The sequence below is a fragment of the Nomia melanderi genome, chromosome 4 (genome assembly GCF_051020985.1).
Source record: "Nomia melanderi isolate GNS246 chromosome 4, iyNomMela1, whole genome shotgun sequence".
NCBI lineage: Eukaryota > Metazoa > Arthropoda > Insecta > Hymenoptera > Halictidae > Nomia > Nomia melanderi.
Window position 1 is genome coordinate 3,284,579 of NC_135002.1, and position 21,282 is coordinate 3,305,860.

General features: G+C 43.4%; 3 protein-coding genes across 4 annotated transcripts in view; 1 reads left to right on the forward strand and 2 right to left on the reverse strand.

The window, feature by feature from the left end:
* Positions 1-1,112: 1,112 nt before the first annotated feature.
* On the reverse strand, positions 1,113-3,933 carry LOC116434960 (guanine nucleotide-exchange factor SEC12). The gene is made up of 4 exons (XM_031993939.2): positions 3,533-3,933; positions 3,068-3,447; positions 2,284-2,978; positions 1,113-2,201 (listed from the first exon to the last, which is right to left on the reverse strand). Exons 1-4 carry the CDS (start codon positions 3,668-3,670, stop codon positions 2,116-2,118), a joined length of 1,299 nt encoding a protein of 432 aa, XP_031849799.1. The 5' UTR covers positions 3,671-3,933; the 3' UTR covers positions 1,113-2,115.
* Positions 3,934-4,205: 272 nt separating this feature from the next.
* ND-51 (NADH dehydrogenase (ubiquinone) 51 kDa subunit) lies at positions 4,206-6,545 on the forward strand. The gene is made up of 7 exons (XM_031993937.2): positions 4,206-4,456; positions 4,638-4,705; positions 4,798-5,466; positions 5,543-5,775; positions 5,847-6,050; positions 6,130-6,330; positions 6,438-6,545. The coding sequence occupies exons 1-6, from the start codon at positions 4,408-4,410 to the stop codon at positions 6,320-6,322; spliced, it is 1,416 nt and encodes a 471-aa protein (XP_031849797.1). The 5' UTR covers positions 4,206-4,407; the 3' UTR covers positions 6,323-6,330; positions 6,438-6,545.
* Positions 6,546-6,731: 186 nt separating this feature from the next.
* LOC116434958 (pseudouridylate synthase RPUSD2) overlaps positions 6,732-21,282 on the reverse strand; it is a 265,401-nt gene continuing 250,850 nt past the window's right edge. For both annotated transcript variants that reach the window (XM_076366768.1, XM_076366769.1), the window contains 2 exons: positions 11,621-11,797; positions 6,732-11,484 (listed from right to left, as the gene is read on the reverse strand). In XM_076366768.1, the coding sequence (XP_076222883.1) occupies positions 10,735-11,484; positions 11,621-11,797 (927 nt within the window). In that variant the 3' untranslated portion in view covers positions 6,732-10,734. The remainder of the gene's footprint in view (positions 11,485-11,620; positions 11,798-21,282) is intronic.

Consider the following 21,282-nt stretch of genomic DNA (forward strand, 5'->3'; position numbering starts at 1 on the left):
GTATTTCTGAATAAAAGTTTTACGAAAGAAAAAAGAGAACGTCACGCTTGGTGTCCCTTCTGCCTTCATCCCGTCGAACAGGTTACGGAACGAAGACATTGGAAGCTTGGATTACGTTGGCTACTAGCTTTGCCATCGACGAATATCAATCTCGAGTCAACGAGTAATACCGTGGGTGTAACAGTCGGAGTTTCTACGAGTTTATAGACGGCAAATATTACGTCTGACGAAAGTTCCGTTTAGAGGGTCGTTAATGTTCAAATTAAAATGTCACGCGCATTGAATAACCACGATTCGACGAGCGACGGATTCCTTTGCCCCCGGTGAATTACCGGGGAAATTTTCGCTTGAACTTTTACTTTCACTTTCACGAATCCCGATTTTTTCGCGTTCGCGTGGGGGTTCTCGAGCGAAGGAAGTGGATAAGAAGCCGAGAATTAAAGTTTAATTGCAGGCTGCGCGGTTTTACGCTCGGCGGTGTAAAAGTTTGAAACAGGATTCGACGTTGGGGGACTTTCCATCGGCGTATCCTGCGCCAGGATGGGGCAGGCGCGAGGTTTTATTATTGCCTGTCGGTAGCCTTGAAAGCAATCGACAGGCGCCGACGTTTGGCTCGTAAAATGTCATTTCTGACTCGTCCCCCGTTGTATTCCGTGGCCTGCGGGCTCCTTTCGATTTCGGACGGCATTCCTTTTCGGCCACGAGGCCTCATTCACCGATCGAAAAGGCGGGGGACATTCCTTGCACTTTCCACGAGCGGACTCGCGACGGATCCTGCTCGACCGAAAGGCTCTCGGCATTGTTTTAGAGTTGCACGCGTTAGAGTTTCGAATGAGAACGGGAAATAGTTTGGGAAAATTCGTATTTTGATGATTAACGTGGACTTTTGGAGGTGATGGAGATATTTGAAGATGATGGAATGTTCAAATTTGGAAATGTGTAAACTGTCGAGCTTTGAAATTTAAAAATCGTCAATCCTTCGATCATTCGAGCGTTGATATTTTCAAAATTCAGAGATGGTTGATGATATTTTATAACTAGGTGATTATGGACCTAATTTCATAGAAATATCGGAAACTTTCGTGGAGACGCTGAAATGACAGAACAAGAAATTCTGAATAGAATTTACGAAATGCGTGTGCACTTGTGAAAGGTCTTTAATGTTCTCATAAGTTACAGTTCATTTACGTTAACAAAATGTACATACCTACTTATGTCCCTATATACAACCCGTCGTATAAGTTTGATTTACGATTCGGTGGAGCAATTCCATTAACGAAAGCAAAACAGAGTCAATCAGAAACACACAGGTACTACTACAATTGTAACAATATCGTATGGCATTCTCTTCCCCTGTGGAAAATTCTCGTTTCGTTTCGCGTGAGAAAAAAAGAAACGACGAAACGCTATGTACCGTACGAGCGTGTGCAGTTTATACGGGACCGGTTCACCTTGATCTGTCTTTTTTAAAAACAAAATCCGACGACTTACGATAAAACAAGGGATACAAGAAAAAGGGGGGGGGGGGGTAATGGAATAAAAACGGAGGTAAACGTTTAACGTTAAATAATGTACATAAAGTGTAACGTATAGTTGGCTAAATTCTGTACACGGAAATATCATACAGAGTAGAATTAAATAAATGCGATTGCAATAGCAAGACAAATTCTCAAACATATTATACACGAAGAAACTCGTACAAATTGGTCTCGGTGTTTGTCAAAAAATAGTCTCTAATACACGGAAAACATTGAGCTCCAGACATCGGGGTCTAGGGAATTGAAAAAATTAATAAAAATATTCTATTTACAATAATGCTTGCCGAACGGTGCAATGTAACTGTTTATCACAGCAGAATTAGGTTCAACGTTGTTTAAATAACGGGAGGTCCGAGAGAACGATGCTTGCTGCCTCCTAGCTGGGAAATTGTAAATAATTATGTGCAGATGCGTGCACGCGCGTTTCCATATGAACGAACTACTCCGTCTTTTCCCCTATAAGTAATTTTTACGACCTAGGAAAGGCATGTGAGAAACTTCGATGTTCGATCTGATCTTAGGTAACCCTAGAGAAAGTATTGCTTCTCCTAATTGTGTCAAAAATATACGTTTTGGGTCATATCCCGAGGTAACTGCAAAAAATGAATGCACCACAGATACTTAGGATGATCACTATAATGACGAACCAGAATGGCAGTGTGTCTAAAAAGAAAATATATATGTTGCTAATACTATATTCCTCCATCTTTCTTAATCTCTAATTTAAAGCATATTAATTACTCACGTCTAAAAGGTATACTATGTATGCAGATTTTGTTGTCCACGGATATACTAACAACAGCAGTCTCTGTGTTACTGGTAATTGCTGGGCCGTCCAGTTTAGTTGGCAAGAACTCTAAACCAGTTACAAACATGCTGTGTGCACCAGGTACGTGCAAAGCTCTCCTCAAACTGAAGGCAACATAAATGTCAACGGTTCCAGAGAACATTGTTCCAACTGCCAAGAACTTTCCATCGTCTGATACTGCCAAGGCTGATAAAGTTTCCTTGTAGGGAGCCATTTTCACTATAGCCCCTGTATCAATGTCCCACATCTGTAGGAAACTCAGATTCTTCCCAACCACTGCATTGGAAAGCATGAACAATTGTGTTTTTGATTTGACCTCCTCCAATTTCCGAAACCGACATCTTTTATACATATATTTCAATGCATTAGGAGGTGACCATGTCAGTTCTTTTTCCTTATTCCCACTGGACACGTTCCATATGAAAGCTTTGCCATCTTTTGCAATGCTTGCAACTAGCGTGCCATCTGGACTGAAATCTATATCATCAATTTCTTTAGTATGTGCATCTAGATCATGCAATTTATGTAACTGTGGAAATTTCCATAGCCTGACATGACCATCTGTTCCACCAGTAGCCATGAATTTTCCATTTAAGCTTATTCTGACAATTCTTTGAAGAGGCTCCTCTTCACTGTTATTAAGAGGGGAAATATAAAAGTTATATATTTGTATACTTTAGAATGCAAAGAATAACATTTGTATTATAAGGGTAATAACTACCTAAAATCTGTCTGTACACTGTCAGCAGGCTTCACAATCAATTGTAGCTTCTTGTGTTTAACATTAGAATTTTCATTCTTGATCTCTTCTATTCTATCTCTTGTAGTATTGCTTTCCTCTACTTTCTCTGCACTTTTCCTATGCTTGAGACCTTCCCTCGTATTATCACTAGTTTCTTTAATGATTTCTCCATTCTCTACAGTGACCACTTTAGTATTAACATTATACAATTGACAATGGCTCTCTTGGCCAGCAGTGATCCATGTTCTTTTGCCATCAGTGTAAGCAGTGCAGTTCATTACAACACTGGGACCGGTCTCGTGCCTAGTAACTTCTTCTGCCACAAACTGTGATCCATTATGCGACAACTCGAATATCTCCTGCAACAACATGATTTGACACATTAGTAGTGACTCGTTAATTTGATTGTTCTTTCAGTATCAAGAACTCCAAAACAATACTCACAAATCCATTAGCCACACCTGTCTTCGAGGAACCTCCACCACCACCTACAAGGATGTGCCTGTTCGTTAACATCTGCAGGGTGTACAGGGGAAAGTTCACCCTTGCCAGGAGACCACAGTTTTTCCTCCTGGATGGCATGATGTCAGATGAGCTTTTCTCGACCTACGAACGTTCCCGCTTTCTGGCCACTGCTCTTCAGATAAATATCTATTGATAGCCAAGTACCATGACCAGCTAGAAAAGCGGGTTGCTGTTGAGTTTCCCCATCACGTAACGAGAAATCTGTTTTCACCAACCATCGCACAACGTTCAAGGTGCGACAGGCACAACCAACGGAAGTCGACACGATCCTCTGGTGAAATAAATGACAAAACAGCGATGAACACGTATTCAATCTCGAAGTCTGTTTTAGATTTCCACCACGAGATGACAGTATCGTTGTGTTCTGTGTTAAAGAGATCTTTACGACGAGTTAATTCCATGTCATCATTCCACATTGATTATTGAATCTATTTTGATTCAATTATATTGAATTTATTATTAAATTGTTGAATTTATTAACCAATATTTAAGAATTTAAAGAGATGGTGGAGCTGAACACATTATACTAACTCCATCTAACAACATTGGTGAAAAACTAGACAAAAGACTTGAGCACTTTACCATCGATGGCGCCACACCCTTCATCAGTTATATGTTTTTAGTCATATAAAGTAGGATTTATTAACTTATATTGTTGTAATTAATAATAGTTATTGCGCACAATTGGTATAAAAACCTTTAAAACTATATAACGCATTGACATAGGAAATTTATTAAAAATGAAATACTAGAGATTTGCAACGAACTGTAAGTAGTCGTTCGCTGACGGCAAGATGGCTGGTGCCATAGTGCGTTGTTTTCAGGTTCCGAGGAGACAATTGGGTAAGTTTTGACGTTAGTGCTTTGTTTTTAGAATATAAAAAGTGTTTCAACCACATGAAACAATTGACAACTTATTACACATTAAATTTTCATTACTTCTTAACGCTTAACGGGGTTTTCAACATTTTATACGAACGTTGATGCAAGGTTATGTAATTAAAGGGATTCGCTGATGTTTAAGGTCTCCTTGGACCTGCTTTAGCCAACCAGCAGCAGAGAACGTTAGCCGATGCCGCGCCAGAAGGGAAGGTATGGTTTCTTTCATTTCCACATGTGATTCTGTCATTATACAATCTCTTGACATAGATTTGGATGTACCATAGTCTTGCTTCCATTTGTAGAAAAAAGGTGGCCCACTGGCTGACCAGGACCGTATCTTCACCAACTTGTACGGCAGACATGACTGGAGATTAAAGGGTGCTCTAAAGAGAGGGGATTGGTACAAAACCAAAGAAATTATAGACAAGGGTGCAGATTGGATCATCAATGAGATAAAGGTTTCTGGGTTGAGAGGCAGAGGAGGTGCTGGTTTCCCATCTGGCATGAAGTGGTCTTTCATGAATAAGCCATCAGACGGAAGACCAAAGTATCTAGTAGTTAATGGAGATGAAGGAGAACCCGGTACCTGCAAGGATCGTGAAATTTTACGTCATGATCCCCATAAGCTTGTCGAAGGTTGCCTCATTGCTGGTCGTGCAATGGGAGCTTGTGCTGCATATATCTACATTCGTGGTGAATTTTACAATGAGGCATCTAACATGCAAGTGGCCATTGCAGAAGCTTATCAAGCTGGTCTCATTGGCAAGAATGCCTGTGGGTCTGGTTATGATTTCGACATCTTTGTCCAACGTGGAGCTGGAGCATATATTTGCGGGGAAGAGACAGCTCTAATAGAGTCTATCGAGGGAAAACAGGGAAAGCCTAGATTAAAGCCACCTTTCCCAGCTGATGTTGGCTTGTTCGGATGTCCTACAACTGTTACTAATGTTGAAACAGTTGCTGTGGCTCCTGTACGTATTTAGCATTATTCAGGTATAATCAACATACAAATGCTGTTGTTTCTATAATTAAAATTCTTCTGTATAGACTATTTGCCGGCGAGGTGGAGCTTGGTTCGCGTCATTCGGTCGTGTACGTAACCACGGTACGAAATTGTTCAACATTTCGGGCCACGTAAACAAACCATGCACGGTAGAAGAAGAAATGTCCATTCCTTTGAAAGAACTACTCGAAAGGCACGCTGGCGGGGTAATCGGTGGATGGGACAACTTGCTTGGTGTGATCCCTGGTGGATCATCCACTCCTGTCATTCCGAAAAGGTACTTATTTTCAAAGGTACTTATTATTGAGAAATGACTAGAAACCTTCAACTACTTAAACAACATTCCAGCGTTTGCGACACAGTATTATTGGACTTTGACGATCTCGTGAGAGTTCAGAGCTCGTTCGGTACAGCAGCTGTGATCGTGATGAACAAACAGACGGACATCATCAAAGGTATCACGCGTCTACTCAGTTTTTACAAGCACGAATCCTGCGGGCAGTGTACACCGTGCCGCGAAGGCGTCAGCTGGATGCACAAAATCTTGCAAAGGTATAACCTGATCGTATATTTGAACGTCAGTGTTCATTGTAAACTTTAGAGAGATACCAGTAAAGACAAACTTCTTCAGATTCGTGGAGGGGAAAGCCGAGGAGCACGAGATCGACATGTTGTGGGAGTTAACCAAACAAATTGAACTGCACACTATCTGTGCTTTAGCAGACGGCGCCGCGTGGCCTGTGCAGGGTCTGATCAGGCATTTCCGACCAGAAATAGAAGCGCGCATTAGACAGCGCAAACAAAGCGCTGCCGCTGCTAATTGAACATACAGGTAGTGACTAGACAAATCGAATTTTCCAAAGTTTATTACGCGCCGAACCAACGGAAGAAAGAGAGTGCGGATTCTATAAACCTGTAAGATTTTATATTTATTTTCAGTGTACATAGCGAATCCACTGTGCGGTGTAGTCGCGTATCCTATGTAATTCCGCCGGACTCTGGTTAAATCTAAGTGGTTCGGTGAATAAAACATGTAGAAAAATTGAAGTTAATCTCTTCTTTTCAGCGTGACTTAATCCTTTACATCGACTAACGTAAATGTATGCATGAGAACTTGTATAATTCTCTTCACTTAGATTCATCAGAAACATTTGCAATGACACCGCGTGTTCGAATTTTTTTAGGAACCCGCCGTGTAGGACACATGGAAATAAAACTATCTGGCGAGGGATATACCGAACGATACTTTGCGTTTATTCGTCCATTATACAAGAAAAAATTCTCTAGCTCTAACGTTCCGCTGACTACGGTACAGATAATAATGTCGCTCGGATACGGTACAATGTGCGTATACAATATATATATATCGTATACAATACAAATATATATATGTATATACATACAAAAGCGTTCGCTCGATTTACAGACCGATGATTTTCATACGTACACACACATGCGCGCGCGCGCGCGCACACATACACACGCTCTGTCGCTCTTTCACTCTGTTTGCCATTCTAATCGGGACTGTCTTTTTTTTTTAATAAGGATATCGTTCTCCTTTTCTATTTTCTTTTTTTTGTTCGTTTTCTCGTGTATTTTTGTAATCGTCTTGCTCTCTCCGCCTCTGTTCCGTCAATGTCAAGTTACTTTTTACTTAAATAAAATTAAGCTAGCCGTTACATTCGGAATAACTCTCGACAAGGTATCCCGGGTGAGTTAGTAAGCGCACACACTGTCTTTTATGATAGGTCCATTGTTACGTTATCTCCCTCCTACCTCTATCTATCTAAAAATCTCTTGTCCACCGTTATTTCTCTCTCTGTTTTCGCGTCTCGCTCTCAAGGACCCACGGAGTGGCGACGAGAGGCCCCAGCGCGCGGTTCAGCAACATCCACCTGACACGCCTCGGATCCGGGAATCAATTTTTATTCTCTTCTAAAGGCTCGTTCGCAACGGTTATACACAATTATTACAAAGCTCTTATATAAAAGGAGGTTTTTGTTCCCTTCGCGCGACGCAGACGCAATCCCGTTACGTTTCGCAGATTCGAATCACCGTTCCCGACCGTTCGCTTATCACCTATGTAACCAGAATACATACAAAATCGCAAATTTCGTATTACAATTAACTAAAGAACGCTGGAATCATAAACAACTACAAATGTGATCGGGAATCGAATAACGATTCCTCGAAGGAGAAAAAAAAAACAGGACCATTGTAGAAAGGGAATAGGATAAAGGTATAACGCAAACGATTACTGGTCTTAAATTACCGATCGCTGTCACAGAAGTAATTACAAGTCGGCGGATAAAATTAATCGACTTCTCAAGGTCCCAAAAGATTTGTCCCGGTGGTGTTCACCGTAAAGGTTCCCTTCTCTCGTTCTCTTATTTAACCAGACTAATTGAAACAGCTAGCTAAAGAGGATCCTCTAAATGAGCACCACCAATCCATCCCTACCACAACGCTCGACTCGACTGTGCGGTGGGAGTAGATTCAGCGACCTTGAGCAGCGTGTCTGTTTTCGAGCGCAGTTATAGAGAGAACTCCCGTCGCCTTTCGCGGTGTATCCGTCGCACAATAAAACCCTCTATGTCATTCGGTGCGCGGCCCTGCTAGAGGAGACGCGCGTGGCTCGTAGCAAAATAATGTACGACGTTAATCTTGTTATTTCACATGGTTCGATTGTACTTGTCGCAAGTCCTCGCACGGACACGTCGAAACAAGGTACACGTACACGATATGATTGAAACGAAGCTCTCTCTCTTTCTCTCTTCCTCTCGCTCTCTCTTTCTCTCTTAATTTCACTCTCTTTCTCTCCTCACGGTTCGCTCTCTCATTCTCTCTCACTCTCACTCTCTCTTTCTCAATCTCTCTCGCCCTCCTTCTCTCTCTCTCTCTCGCCGGACGCTCGCGTTCTTTGGCATGATCGTTGGCTATCCCTCTGGCAAGATCACGCTTTTACAATCGTTTTCGGAGACCCATGCCGCTGGACCTGTGCCACTATTTAGTATCTTGTATCATGTAATTAAGTATATATATATACTGTATTGAATATATAATATACAATATATGTATATATAATCAGCCATAAAAATAGACGCGATTCTATTGCAGTTTCCTACGTCAGCCCCCTTTCGCCTGCGCGGCTCTCGAGGACGATCACTGAATGCCAGTCGGCGACGATTCACCCTCGTCTTTCAGAATCATCCTGCATTCTCTCTCTCTTTCTCTCTTCCTCTCTCTCTCTATCGCTCTCTCTTTTTTTCTCTCTTCCTCTCACTCTATCACTTTCCCTTTCTTTTTCTCACTCTTCCTCTCGCTTTCTCTTTCTTGCACTCTCTCTCTCTCTCTCTCTCTCTCTCTCTCTCTCTCTCTCTCTCTCTCTCTCTTCCTCTCGCTCTCTCATTCTCTCTCTTTCTCTCTTTCATCTACCTATCTACCTATTAATCTATCTCTGATCGCGGGAAGATGCACGGCTGGTTTCGTCTTCGATGAGTTGAACAAGCTGCGCGAGGTCTTTCGCAAGAACCTGTTAACCGGGACAGACGCCGCTTGTCTTTTCAATTGTACAATGATCTTTCGGTTCCCATTTTCTTCGTCTCTCATTTACATAGGCGAACATCCTTGTACTCGATTGTGTATTGTAACGCTCGCATACCCTGTCCGCGCAGTGTTCGCGATAATACAAATAGTTCGGTTAACAGGAGGACGCGCGGCTCGCGGGATCTTCGACCCGCGCCATTTTGTTCTCGTTAGATCGGCCGAATCGGTGAAGAGCGGGCGGCAGCAGGTTTTCTTTTTCCTTGACGGATACCAGGTCAGCCTGCAAGCTCGCTCTACGCTAATCCTTCCTCGTGTCGTTAAATTATTATAGATTTTGTTAAAATTATCGAGATTAGCCGGAAACTTGCAGACCGACTCGATACGTAGGCAAAAATACGTAAGGATATTGTCCATCGACTGGTACAATAGAGTCAATTCCGGTTCTTAATTAGAAACGAAGTCGAGAAAGTACTGTAATTAAAAAAAACTGAATGACACGAATTAGATAATCCATTAGACTTTAACACGTTCGCTAGCGTCACATATTTGTGGCCGTAATTCTATGTTTTACACAATGAAAACGAAATTGATCCTATATTGTTATTAGAAATGGTAAACTACGACATTACATTTAGGAACTCAACGACTGTTTAGATTTATTAGATCGAAAATATGCAATAGCGAACGTGTTAACCAATCTCCGCAGTGGTGAACAACAATTCTGACTCCATTTATCAGGATGACACGCCGAGGAATCGCGTGGACGAGACGAGGGTCCTAGAAACAGCGGATCCAAGAGTGTCAAAGAGATCACGGACACGGCGAGCAAGCTTGTCCCAAAGATTAGAACCCAATTCCGTGCTCGATGCCATCTTGGAAATACGAAGGACCCGCGGTCCCCGTCATAAATCAAGGAAACGAACGATGCGGATCCATCCGGGCTACCACGGCTGACGGTTGCATCAATCTTCCCTCGCGTGCTCCGATGGCAGTGACTTCTCGATCCGTTTCCATACAGGGTGTCCTTGTTTCGCACGAGAATCGCACAACGTCGGACACCTCGTGCAACCAGCCCAGGATCGTCCCATTGGTACAAGCCGTCATTCCTCGAATCTCGATCCATCAGGGACGACGCCTGATCCTCGGTTCCCCCCATTCCTTCCCACCTACATACCCCATAATCCATCGACAACTTAAATTACCAAGAAAAGTTTCAACCGTCTTCACAGCTGCCTACGACTCTAACCTAGAAGGACCCGACGATCGGCTAACAAAACAGAAACCGAAGGCCTCAGAATCAGGATCAGCGCTAGACCTCGTCTAGCAGCTAGCCCAGACGTCGTCCCCTAGGGGTTCAACCGCGCCAGAGCCGCAATCCTAAAGTAACTCTCTCCGAATCTGCCCGTCGCAGCGTCCTGAAGAAACCCTCGACTATTAGGGGGGAGGCAGGGTGGACACCTGGCAGGCTCGTCGACGGCACACCGACGTCCCGGGTGTCCCGTCGCGGGTCCAGCGACCCGGTCGCGAGGGGGTTTTACAATTGTTTCTTTTTCTCTTGGGTACATGTACGATGGTCGAGATCGCTCGCTGGCGGATGGAAGGCACGGGGTAAGGATATCAAAAAGGGGTACGAAGGGCGATGACATCTTCTGTTTCTCCGTCGATGGTGCGGTGGCTGCGGCGTCGGGAACTATCGTTCCTCCTCGGCCCAGTCGCTGGCGGCCCACGCCGGCAGCGGGGTCTCGTACTCCCAGCCGGGGCCGCAGTAGCGCCACGCGTGCAGATACATGACCAGGTCGGATGGCTTCGGGTCCCTGTACTTCACTTTGCACTCGTAGCAGTGCGGGTCGACGGTCATCTTGTCGTTCGCGAAGCTGGAGTCCGGCGGCTCGGACCCTGTCTGCGTGCCCACCGTCACCTTCAGCGACTGCTCCTGCTGCTGCTGCTGCTCCTCCTCGCCCAGGCCCGGAGTGGAGGACGGCGAGCCGTCCTTGTCGTTGCTCAACACACGATCCTCCATGTCCAGCTTCGGCTTGAACAGGCTCATCTCCGAGTCGCCGTCCATGCCCAGCCAGTTCTCCGCGTTGTGGATGCTGATCAGATCCCGGACCAGCTCCTGGTCCGTCTTCTCGATGTTCCCGCCCTTCCCCTTCTGCGGCCCGAACACCACGTGGTTGTAGAGCGGGTCGTTCACCACCGGGTAGCCCAGGTACTGCAGGTGCACGCGGATCTGGTGCATGCGACCGGTCTGCGGCTTGCACAACACCACCGAGGACTTGCCGTTGTAGCTGAGCCGCTTGAAGCGCGTGATGCAGTCCTTCCCCTTCTCCGACACCTTGCACACGCCGATCTTGTAGGACACCACCTCGATCGGCTCCGAGCACACCACCTCCTCCTCGGGGAACTCGCCCTCCACTCGACAGACGTACTGCTTGTGCACCTGAAATCGTGATGACGAGTTTTAGGGGATGCTCCTGATTTTGGAACGATTCTGTGCTCGATTCTGTGTTCATGGCGCGACGAAGATGGAGAGCGAACGAGCTTCCATAAAAGATTGAGAGAATTGCGACACGAACCTGCCGGTTTCTTATCTGTTGCTCCATCTGCCTCGCTTTCTTCGGCGTCCTACCGAAAAGGAGAATACCGCTGGTCAGTCTGTCCAACCTGTGGATCGTCCTGAGGTTCTTCAAGTTGTACTCCTTCGCCAGAATGAATACCACGGTGTTGTGCCGGTACCGTCCGCACGGATGCACCTGTAACCCCATGAGCAATTCTAGTTAATAATTGTAACGTGTGAATCTGGGATTCGAAATGAACAGAGGAAAGGAGATTGGGGATTACTGAAAGGTTAGTAAATGGATAAATAGTGAATCAGAAGATATTTTCACCTCCAAAGAACCGTTTTCACCATTTCACCTATGAAATATGTATCCAATCATGAATTTCTATCATGGTTTCACCAATATTTCATCAACTTTAACCAGAAGCTTAAACCTACAGCTTCTTTAACTCTAAAAGCCAAATTCTGCCAATTTCTAGCATTTCGAATGGTTTGTTTAATAACAAAGACAAATGATATTGAACAATAATTAATGATTTAGTATTAAATTAGTCGTATTACGCTATGATCTAGCTACGTACTAAATATTTTTATCTACATTAAGTTCGTTGTAATTGTTTCTCAGCAATTTGGAAGCTCTAGTCATCGGTGACCCTCGCAGCAGTCAACATCAAACGAATATATTTTATAACTTTCTAGTTACAATGACGTTGAACTTTCACACCTGAGCGTATAAAAGTTCAAGTTTACCGATTACTTAATTTTATTCACTTTCAGTGCAAAATTAAATAAATCAACAGGATGCCAATATACTGATATGTGACTTTAACGTTACATGAGTTTACAAAGGGCTAAAATTGATTCGCAGTTGCTGAAAGGTGACATTAAAAATTGTTCGGAGTTAAGGGTTAAACGGTAGACTAAAAATCCATTGTCGCCGGCGCTCAATGTGTTAATCCGTCTACAAAAAAATGGTTTCTCAAACAATTCCGTACACGAGGCACCTGTACAATCTCCCTAACAGCAACGTAAGAAGTCCGAAGCCAATTATGCCGCCCAGTATAGCCGCCATTAACCCCCGTCCCATTTCCATTCCATCAAATCAAGGAACAGCAACGGACACCCTTAAAAACCGGGCAAAACGACCGGTCGGAAGGCCTCACGCACGCGAACGTTCGACCATCCGTCGGGGACAGGTCGACGGGTCTCGCGTTAAAAATGGCATTTTGTAATAAAGCGCCTAGGGGAGTGGGTGGCGTGCGCTGGTCGACCAGCAAAGCGTCCGAACGATCGACCGTTCCCGACGAGCTTTTTAAATTAAAAGGCGGCCGCCGCGCTCGTTTCTCTCTCGGACGAGGTAGATCCTAGGCACCGGGCAATTCCATCGGGCCATTAGAATATTACCGTCGCACCCCCTCGGCCTCTCAACCCCTTCCTCGAGCCAGTTTCGCTCGCAAACCGGCGCGGAACACCGCGTGACGAGCGAACACGTGCAGCGCGCGGATAAAATACGGCTTTAACCCTGCCGCGGTCTTCGGGTCTATTTGACCCAATCACTTTCCCATTTTTCTTTTACCACCGATCCGTCCGGTTATGCCTCCACACGTCAATCGTAGTCTCGTTTCCATCGCGATCATCTGAATTTGAGGGGCGAGAGTCTGGAGAGTCGGGGATTTTCGGAGCGTTGAGAATTTGGAGAATTTTCTCGAACTCTGAGAGCTCGGAGAATTTTTCGAACTCTGAGAGAACTTGGAGAATTTTGAGAATTCTGAGACAGCTCGGAGAATTTGGAGAATTTTCTCGAACTCTGAGAATTTGGAGAATTTTCTCGAACTGAGAGCTCCGAGAATTTTTCGAACTCTGAGAGAACTTGGAGAATTTTGAGGATTCTGAGAGAGCTCGGAGAATTTTTCGAACTCTGAGAGAGCTTGAAGAATTTTTGAGAATCTTGTGAATTCAGGGAATTTTATGGAATAGATGAAATAAATTGAGAATCACAGCAGCGTTGAACAGTAATTATACTTACACTCGATATTTCACTTCGAATTTTTTCGAATATTTTATCCATTTCAATCTATCTTCGTTGCAAATATAAAGCTTTCAGAATCCCTGTTCAAACATTGATCTAGTGAAACATTGCTACGCTAATTTTTACCAACAGTTAGAATAGAACTGCATCAATATCTTCCACTGAATTCTACAAAAGCTGCTACAATGTCGGATATTTCATTAACCCTAATCGGATGCGACTTTGAGTGACATTTGAACTTTTTACTGAAATCTTTTGATTATTTCATATTGCATTTCCAAAAGTTTTTGTGCACTTGAAATTTGTATATAACATTGTACACCGAAAGAATTTGTTCATTAAGGGGTTAAGTAACACAGTAATCTCAACAATCAATGTTACGTATAGTGACATAAATTGACCTCAGTGAAAATTGCCATTCGCACGATTCAGTTCTCCGAAAATTGGCCGGCGCGATTAGCGTTAATATTCTCCCGCGCGTTTCACGCGATTCGCCACTCGAGTCCCCCATAAACGCATGAAAAATCCGCAGTCTAATTATCAATCTGCGAGCACGTGCACACACGGTTCGCCGGCACGTGCAAACACGGCACGCGATTCCGCGCGACCCATTTCTCCCGGGTCGTTCGGAAACGCGGCTGGAAATAAAAACAGGGTGCACCGACAAAGGAGGAAACGGTTCCGGCGGTGGCCGCGCGGCCATGTTTGCGCGGCCGCTCTGTGGACAGACCGCGGCTGATCCGGAACAGTCAAGCCAACCCCCGAAAAATACGCCAACTATCCCTGTCCCGCGCCGCCGATCACTCTCCCCCGACCATGAACGGGCTTCCGATAATTGTTTGCGCTGCCCGGCACTGGGACAGGAGATTTAACGCGTTGTTTGGAATGTCGCACGCCTCTCGGCCGCGATCAACCCCGATACAGAGAATTATTCTTGTCGGCGATTTCACCGATCACGGGGAACCGTTTCTCCCGTGGAAATTCGTTTCTTTCTCGACACGTGGGTTTTCGGAAATTTTTGGAGATGAGGTAATTTTTGGAAGAGGGATGGAGAGAATTTGTAGTTGGGAATTATGTGGAATCGTTGGATGAAGGTTTTGAGTTTGAAGGTTGGGGGATGAGTTGATTTTTGGAAGAGGGATGGAGAGGATTTTCGTTTCTTTCTCGACACTCAGCGTTCTAGGGATGGAGAGAATTTGTACTTGGGAATTATGTGGACTGGTTGGAAGGTTTTAAGTCTGAATTTTGGGGGATAAGTTGATTTTTGGAAGAGAGATGGAGAGGATTTTCGTTTCTTTCTCGACACTCGGCGTTCTAGGGATGGGTTTTTGGGAATTTTGGGGCATGAAGTGATTTTTGGAAGAGGGATGGAGAGAATTTGTACTTGGGAATTATGTGAAATCGTTGGATAAAGGTTTTGACTCTAAAGTTTGGGGGATGAATTGACTTTTGAGCTACGATTTTTATCTTGTAATTTGGAAGCTCTGGTCATGGGTGACGTGGCAGTCAACGTGTTAACCCTTAGCAGTCCTATGCCGATTCAGACTCTCTATTTTATTGAGAGTTGTAAAATTGTACCATTTACAGGTAACATTTCAATTGCTCCCAAATATTGAATAAATAAATACATCATATTAAGCTATAATTAAATCAACTAACATCGACGCGAACCTAAAACTGAGAAACCAAAAGCACCTCGTACCGCAAAGGGTTAACCATCGTTCACAAAACAAAATAATTCCACCAGCAACAAAACTACACCCTCCGCCAGAAACCCCATAACCCGTCCAACGATTCTCGAACCCGTATTCAAAACTTCCTCCCGCCATAATGCCGCGCGCCCTCGAAGTTACAAGCATAACTTCCCCCGACGCTTGAAACAAGCGCGCGAGCTTGTAGCTCGGAGTTTAATCGTCCCGTAAAAAAGGAGCGCAAGCTTGTGACGCGACGCGAGCGTTCTCTTCACGAGGGCCGGGATCGCGGCGCAATAAAGGACTCGTTCGGACGTCCTCGAAGGTCCTCGGACGTGTCGACGGCCGGACATCGCGGGGAACTGTTTAAGGCGTGAACGGCGTATAAACGGGATAATAAACAGGAAGTAGCGGCTCGTAAAGACCGGCTGACAGCCGAGCTGACAACGAGTGGCCACTCGATTCCCCGGATGATCCTGTTCACGTCCCACCCTCCAGCTTCCGAACGCTTGACCCGATCGCTGACAATCTCCCGGACGAGTCTCTCCAACGTTCCGCCACCGGCCTGCCTCCTCTCGGGTCAAACTATATTTTTTCCGAGGTTTTATTAGGCTAAGAGGCTTTCTCCCGGACGGACTTATTTTCTGTAAGGCGATCGGGGAACGCTCCGTCGCTCGCTACTCGTTTTATTTCCGTCGAACGAGATTTGTGGAAGTTTCTTCGTTTGTTGAATAAGGGAACTCCAGGGGATTCGGGGGAATTGGGGTTGCGCGGTTTTGCCAAATTTTCTGTGGGTAACAGGAGATTTTTGGATGTTGTCTGAGGTTTTTTTGAACTGTGTAATTTTGGATGTTTTATTGGAGTTTGTTTAATTTAGTGCTTGAGTTCTGAAGTTTGTGGTTTAGTGATGATATTGGGGTAGTTTGAGAGTGTTAAGATTCATTGAAACATTTAATATTCTAATTGATGCAATATTGGAGCCTACAGAGTTCAAAAGGTTAACACTGGAACTACCGAGCATTTAATACGATTAACATGCAATTCCCATAACAATTGTAACAATAGATTATTTTCAGTTTCTTCAGACATTCATTATGGTACTGAAATGAAGCTATTTATTTTCAAAATCATTTCGAATATTCGATGCTTCGAAGATATCAATAATTGCTAAACAAAAAAGTCGAAACCAGTCATTTTAACTGGTACGGTAGTTCTAGTGTTAAAGAAACTACCCTAAAATCATTCGATTTTCCACAGTCCGAATTTTTTACTAAGAAGGAAAATAAAAGATCAAAGAAATGTTGCATTTCTAATCTTCGCTGGGATACTATAAAAATTAGTTGCAGTTGCTGATTACAAAACCATCTGTGTATATCGTGTATTATTATTATTATTTTAGATTCAGTGGGATTTTGAGTCTATCGGAAGTGCTGGTGAATAGGGCAGGATTATACTGCAGCTTTTTTCAGTGAATACTTTTCGAAAAGATTCAGCGATGTGAATGATCGTGATGTAACAAGAATAATTATGATAATCTCGCCTCTGGCGCGGACAACGGGACAAAATGTGTTCGATGGAGAGTGAGGAGCTTGAGAAACAGTAAAACGAGAGTAAAACGAGCAATGCAATGTGAAAGGTGCAGAGAAGAAAGGAGTATAAATTAATTAGTAAATAAATGAGGTGAAACGAAGTGCCAACGGGGACTGTGAGCTTCGGCGAATAAGCGCTCTTATTAAACCAAACACGGATATAACTCGATAAAAGTACAAAAGGCGACGTGAGAGACGCAAACAGAGAGTTTTAATAAACCAGAGGAAACAAGACACCGATGGTTCCCGTCTAAAAACGGAGAAGAATGGATAATAGAAAGAAAATAAAATAAATTTTGTTTATTCTTTATTCCTCTTACGAATATTACCATTAATCTCCTGGATTTCCGAATTACTACTACGTGGTTAATGGCAATTAATCCCGATTATAACAGAGTAAATTAAAAAAATTCGCAGATGAGAGTTAGTGATATTCCAATGAATTTAAAGCACCAGTATACTTTAGAATTAAACTGTGTTCGACGTGAAATAAAAATTACATTATTTCAATCAGTAAATTTTTATCTTGAAAGATTGGATGTTCCAATTCGAATTACGAAGAGAAAAGAAAGAATACAGTAGGTTTCCTGATTCCTTACTTGTTTTACTTTTCTATCGCGACACTCATCTGTCGCCGCCACTTTCCTCAAACTCCATTTCCATAATTTCAATATTTCACGATTCTCGCGAAAATAATCGTTATTTAAACACCACGCTAGCAACTATTCGATTCGAAACTGACCAATTAATTCTCTTTCAAAAACATTCCATCTCGAATATTTATTCCAACAACCGAATCACGTTCACACGATCGTCCATCAAAACATCGAACCACCAAAGAGACCACCCAACTTCAAAAATCACTAAAAAACGTATTAAAAACCAATGCAATAAATAAAATTCCTCAAAGAGTAGCAACAGTAAACGGTAAACTGTTACAGATCTAGGCATCAAAATGGCGCGGGTTTTTCAGGCGAGCCGACACAAAAGCGCGGGAAAACGGTGGCATTGTCGTTCCCCTCCGCCAGCGTCGCGGGCGCGTAATTAAATGATCGTTTCGCGGCGGCGAGAATGTTTCTGCAGCGATTAACTGAACGGGCTGAATGGTAATTAAGCGTCGTACGATGTTTCGCGTAGTTTCTCTTTGGCGTCGGTCCGCGCGCGCGACGCGGGCCCCCGTAAATTAAACGGAGAACGCGGAACAAAAAGCCTCCGGTTCCCGGGCGCCGTCGAACGGATGGAAAACCGGCGGGCCGCCGTGTAAAGCTCCCTGTTGTTTCCCTCGTCCACCGGCGAGTGTTTCAATTCATTAAAAAATAATTAATCCCTCTGTTGAAAGCAGCGCCGACTTCGCGCGCCGCGGAACGTAACGAGCGGGACCGCGGGGAACACCGTAAATTAGAAATTTCTGTTTTCCGCGTTGCCGGCATTCGGAAGTAACGAAGCTGTAACGCTAGATTCACCGACGTTCCCGCTGCACGTTACCGAATAATGTTTATAACATTCGACATAGGTCAAATTAACTCGTTCCGCGGATCTAGTATCGAAGGTAACGAACGCTGATTGGACGCTGTTTATTGCTGTTTATTTGTTATTGGGCGTGCAGGTTTGGCAGTGATTTATGCTGACGTTGATGATGAACTCGATTAACTAATCCCGTTTGATCAACGCTGATTTTGACTTTAGTTTATGAATTCTTTCGGTTGAATTCATTTATTTAGTTGATTTCACTTAGTAGAAAATTTGGTGAATTTCGAAACTTTCGTGACTTGAGTCGAATTCTTTGGCAACTGCACTCATTAAGGTTTAGCGTACAAGGAAATTCAATTAACTTCGAAACCTTCACCTGTCACTTTTCGCGAAACCGTATGTTAATTAAAATTATTCAAATATCAAAAATTTCCAAGTAACCGGTGATTTCTTAAATCTTCCACGCACTTCTATAACATTTACTAAATTAAACAAAAATCTCAAATCTCAGTCATTATTTGAGCAAAGCTTCGAAAGTGAATTGTCCGCCATCCATCATTTCCGAAACGAACGTCGAAATCGAGCTTGTTAATCGATTACCGTACGCAACAACGATACTATCATCGTCGGCATCGAATGAACTCTCGTCGCCGGTTTGCGAAACCGTGAATACCTTCTCCCGTTGACATTTCCAGTGGCTGTCAGCCGGCCGGAACGATTTGCCACGGGCCGAACATAACAACGCGTCGCCGCCATTAATCCGTGCCCTTTCGAGCGGCTCGGCGATCGCGTCCCGCCTCCGCGTAATTCACGCGAGGCCTGTAATCTTTCAATTATAACGCGATTAAGGCGAAAGGAAAAAGGAGGAGGAGGAGAAGACGAAGAAAAAGAGGAGAAAGACGGCCGTGCAAACAGGGGTAACGAGAGTCCATTCTGCAACCGTTGCACGGTTAATTTGCCGCCATTATCCGCGATGCGTTCGCCGGTCGTTAACGGTGGAAGGACGCCGGATGAAATTTATCGAGAAAGAATTATCGTTACGCCGTTGAACGACGGAACGGCGAACGATAATATAATTCCCGTTGGAATTCACGGAATTAGAATTCGTCCGATCGATTGGTCCGCCGTTTCTAGTCAGTTTTAGCATCTAATTGACATTTCCTGAGAAATAGACGATTGACTCGAAGACGGGAAGAAATGACGAGGTTTACTGAAATTTTAGTGGAATAAGGTTGATCATTGTCAGATATTACTGACACTCTAGTGAATAGGAACTGTTTAACACTAGGTTTACAAGTTATAGACACTATTTGGTATATATTTTCGTCGAAATTGATTCATTTGATTGATGCAATTATATCAATATGTACTTTGATTAATTATATTTAAATCTCAACTTCCAAAATCCGAATGGACGAAAATGAATTTTTCTAGTAGTAGAATAAACCGCACAGTAAATGTAAACCTAGTGTTAAGGTTAAATAGGTTTACTTTATGTAGTAATTTACTATTTAATTTCTTAGGCATCGAATGTTTAGAGAATTATATTATCGAAGACTTTATAGTAGTGACGTTATATATTATAAATCAAATATGGCCGCCGGGAAAACGGTTCTTTCTCTGCTAGTCTACAAAGATTTCGTTCGAATAAATATTCTAAAAGTTTACTATATTTTTATATGAAATAATTAATAATACTTTAGGTGTTAATAATCGAGTCCAAGGATTTAGTTAAAAGAGAAACGGCAATCTTACGTTAATGAACACAACGACGACCAGCGCGTCGGTCGAGGAATAAACAAAACTCGAGGAAGAGAAAGGAATCATCAGCGGGAATGATTAGCAACCGGACAAGAATAATGCGTGAAGCGTGTTAAACCGGAGTCACCGCGTAAAAATGCATTGCAAAACCACGAAGGTTAACCGCGATGAGTAAACGGTTACCGACGTTCGGCCTCGAGGATGCTGGAATAAGAAAAAATTTCGTTGAAATCCATCCGCGAGGCGCGTGCGTGCGGTTAATTGCCAGCCAAAGAAACGGAGACTTACCGTGTAGAGAAGACGTGAGAGGGGAATAGTGGGGGGGATTCGGACGACGATTGTGCGGGCGGCCATCTTGGACGCTGTGGTCTTTAGAATTGCTTTCTTTGTGTTGAAAGTTTCATCGGTTGTCGAGAGCTGATCTCGAATATTCGCGGGCGAATTGTTGGAAAGAAATAAAATATTCGGAGGGAGAGTTCGATTACGAAAGCGAAACTGGTTGGGAAGTCGTTTGAAAATTGATCGTCATGTCGGAGATTACGATTTTTGAGTTTTAAGGCTTGAATAGTTACGGATTTGGAAGTTTGATAGCTTGATAGTTTGATAGTTTGATAGTTTGAGAATTTGGTAGCTTGTAAACTTTGAGAATTCGATATTGATAAGATATTGATAAGAATTCGGGTTTGATAATTCGATAGTTTGAGAATTTGGTAACTTGTAAACTTTGAGAATTAGATATTGATAAGAATTCGAGTTTGAGAATTTGGTATCTTGAAAACTTGAACACGAAAGTTTGAAAACACTTGAAAGTACGAAAACTTGGAAACTTGGAGCTTGAGAGTATAAAAGTTTGAAAATCCGAAAAATTCGAAAACTCGTGAAATCAAAGACAAATTCGAAAATGCAAAAGCTCGAAAGTTTAAAAATTCGAAAACTCGGTAGCTGTAGAGCTTGATATCTCGAAAATCTGGAAATTGCGAAGCTCAAAAATTGATCAAGCGAAATATTGAAATCCGGAAGGTAAATTTAGAACGATTAAAAATAAATCTGACAAATTACTGGCAAATCGGAGGATCGACGAGACATCGACAACCGAACGCGAGATCGAAGCCAAGGATTCGAAGCGAGCGCGTGATCG

Bases quoted from the DNA above. Each gene is read 5' to 3' on its own strand.
- ND-51 (XM_031993937.2), top strand. From the start codon at position 4,408: ATGGCTGGTGCCATAGTGCGTTGTTTTCAGGTTCCGAGGAGACAATTG. The intron at 5,467-5,542 runs GTACGTATTTAG...TCTTCTGTATAG, and splicing joins AAACAGTTGCTGTGGCTCCT to ACTATTTGCCGGCGAGGTGG. The intron at 6,051-6,129 runs GTATAACCTGAT...AAACTTCTTCAG, and splicing joins ATGCACAAAATCTTGCAAAG to ATTCGTGGAGGGGAAAGCCG.
- LOC116434960 (XM_031993939.2), bottom strand. From the start codon at position 3,670: ATGCCATCCAGGAGGAAAAACTGTGGTCTCCTGGCAAGGGTGAACTTT. The intron at 3,448-3,532 runs GTGAGTATTGTT...ATGTTGTTGCAG, and splicing joins CAGGTGTGGCTAATGGATTT to GAGATATTCGAGTTGTCGCA. The intron at 2,202-2,283 runs GTGAGTAATTAA...TTTTCTTTTTAG, and splicing joins ACATAGTATACCTTTTAGAC to ACACACTGCCATTCTGGTTC.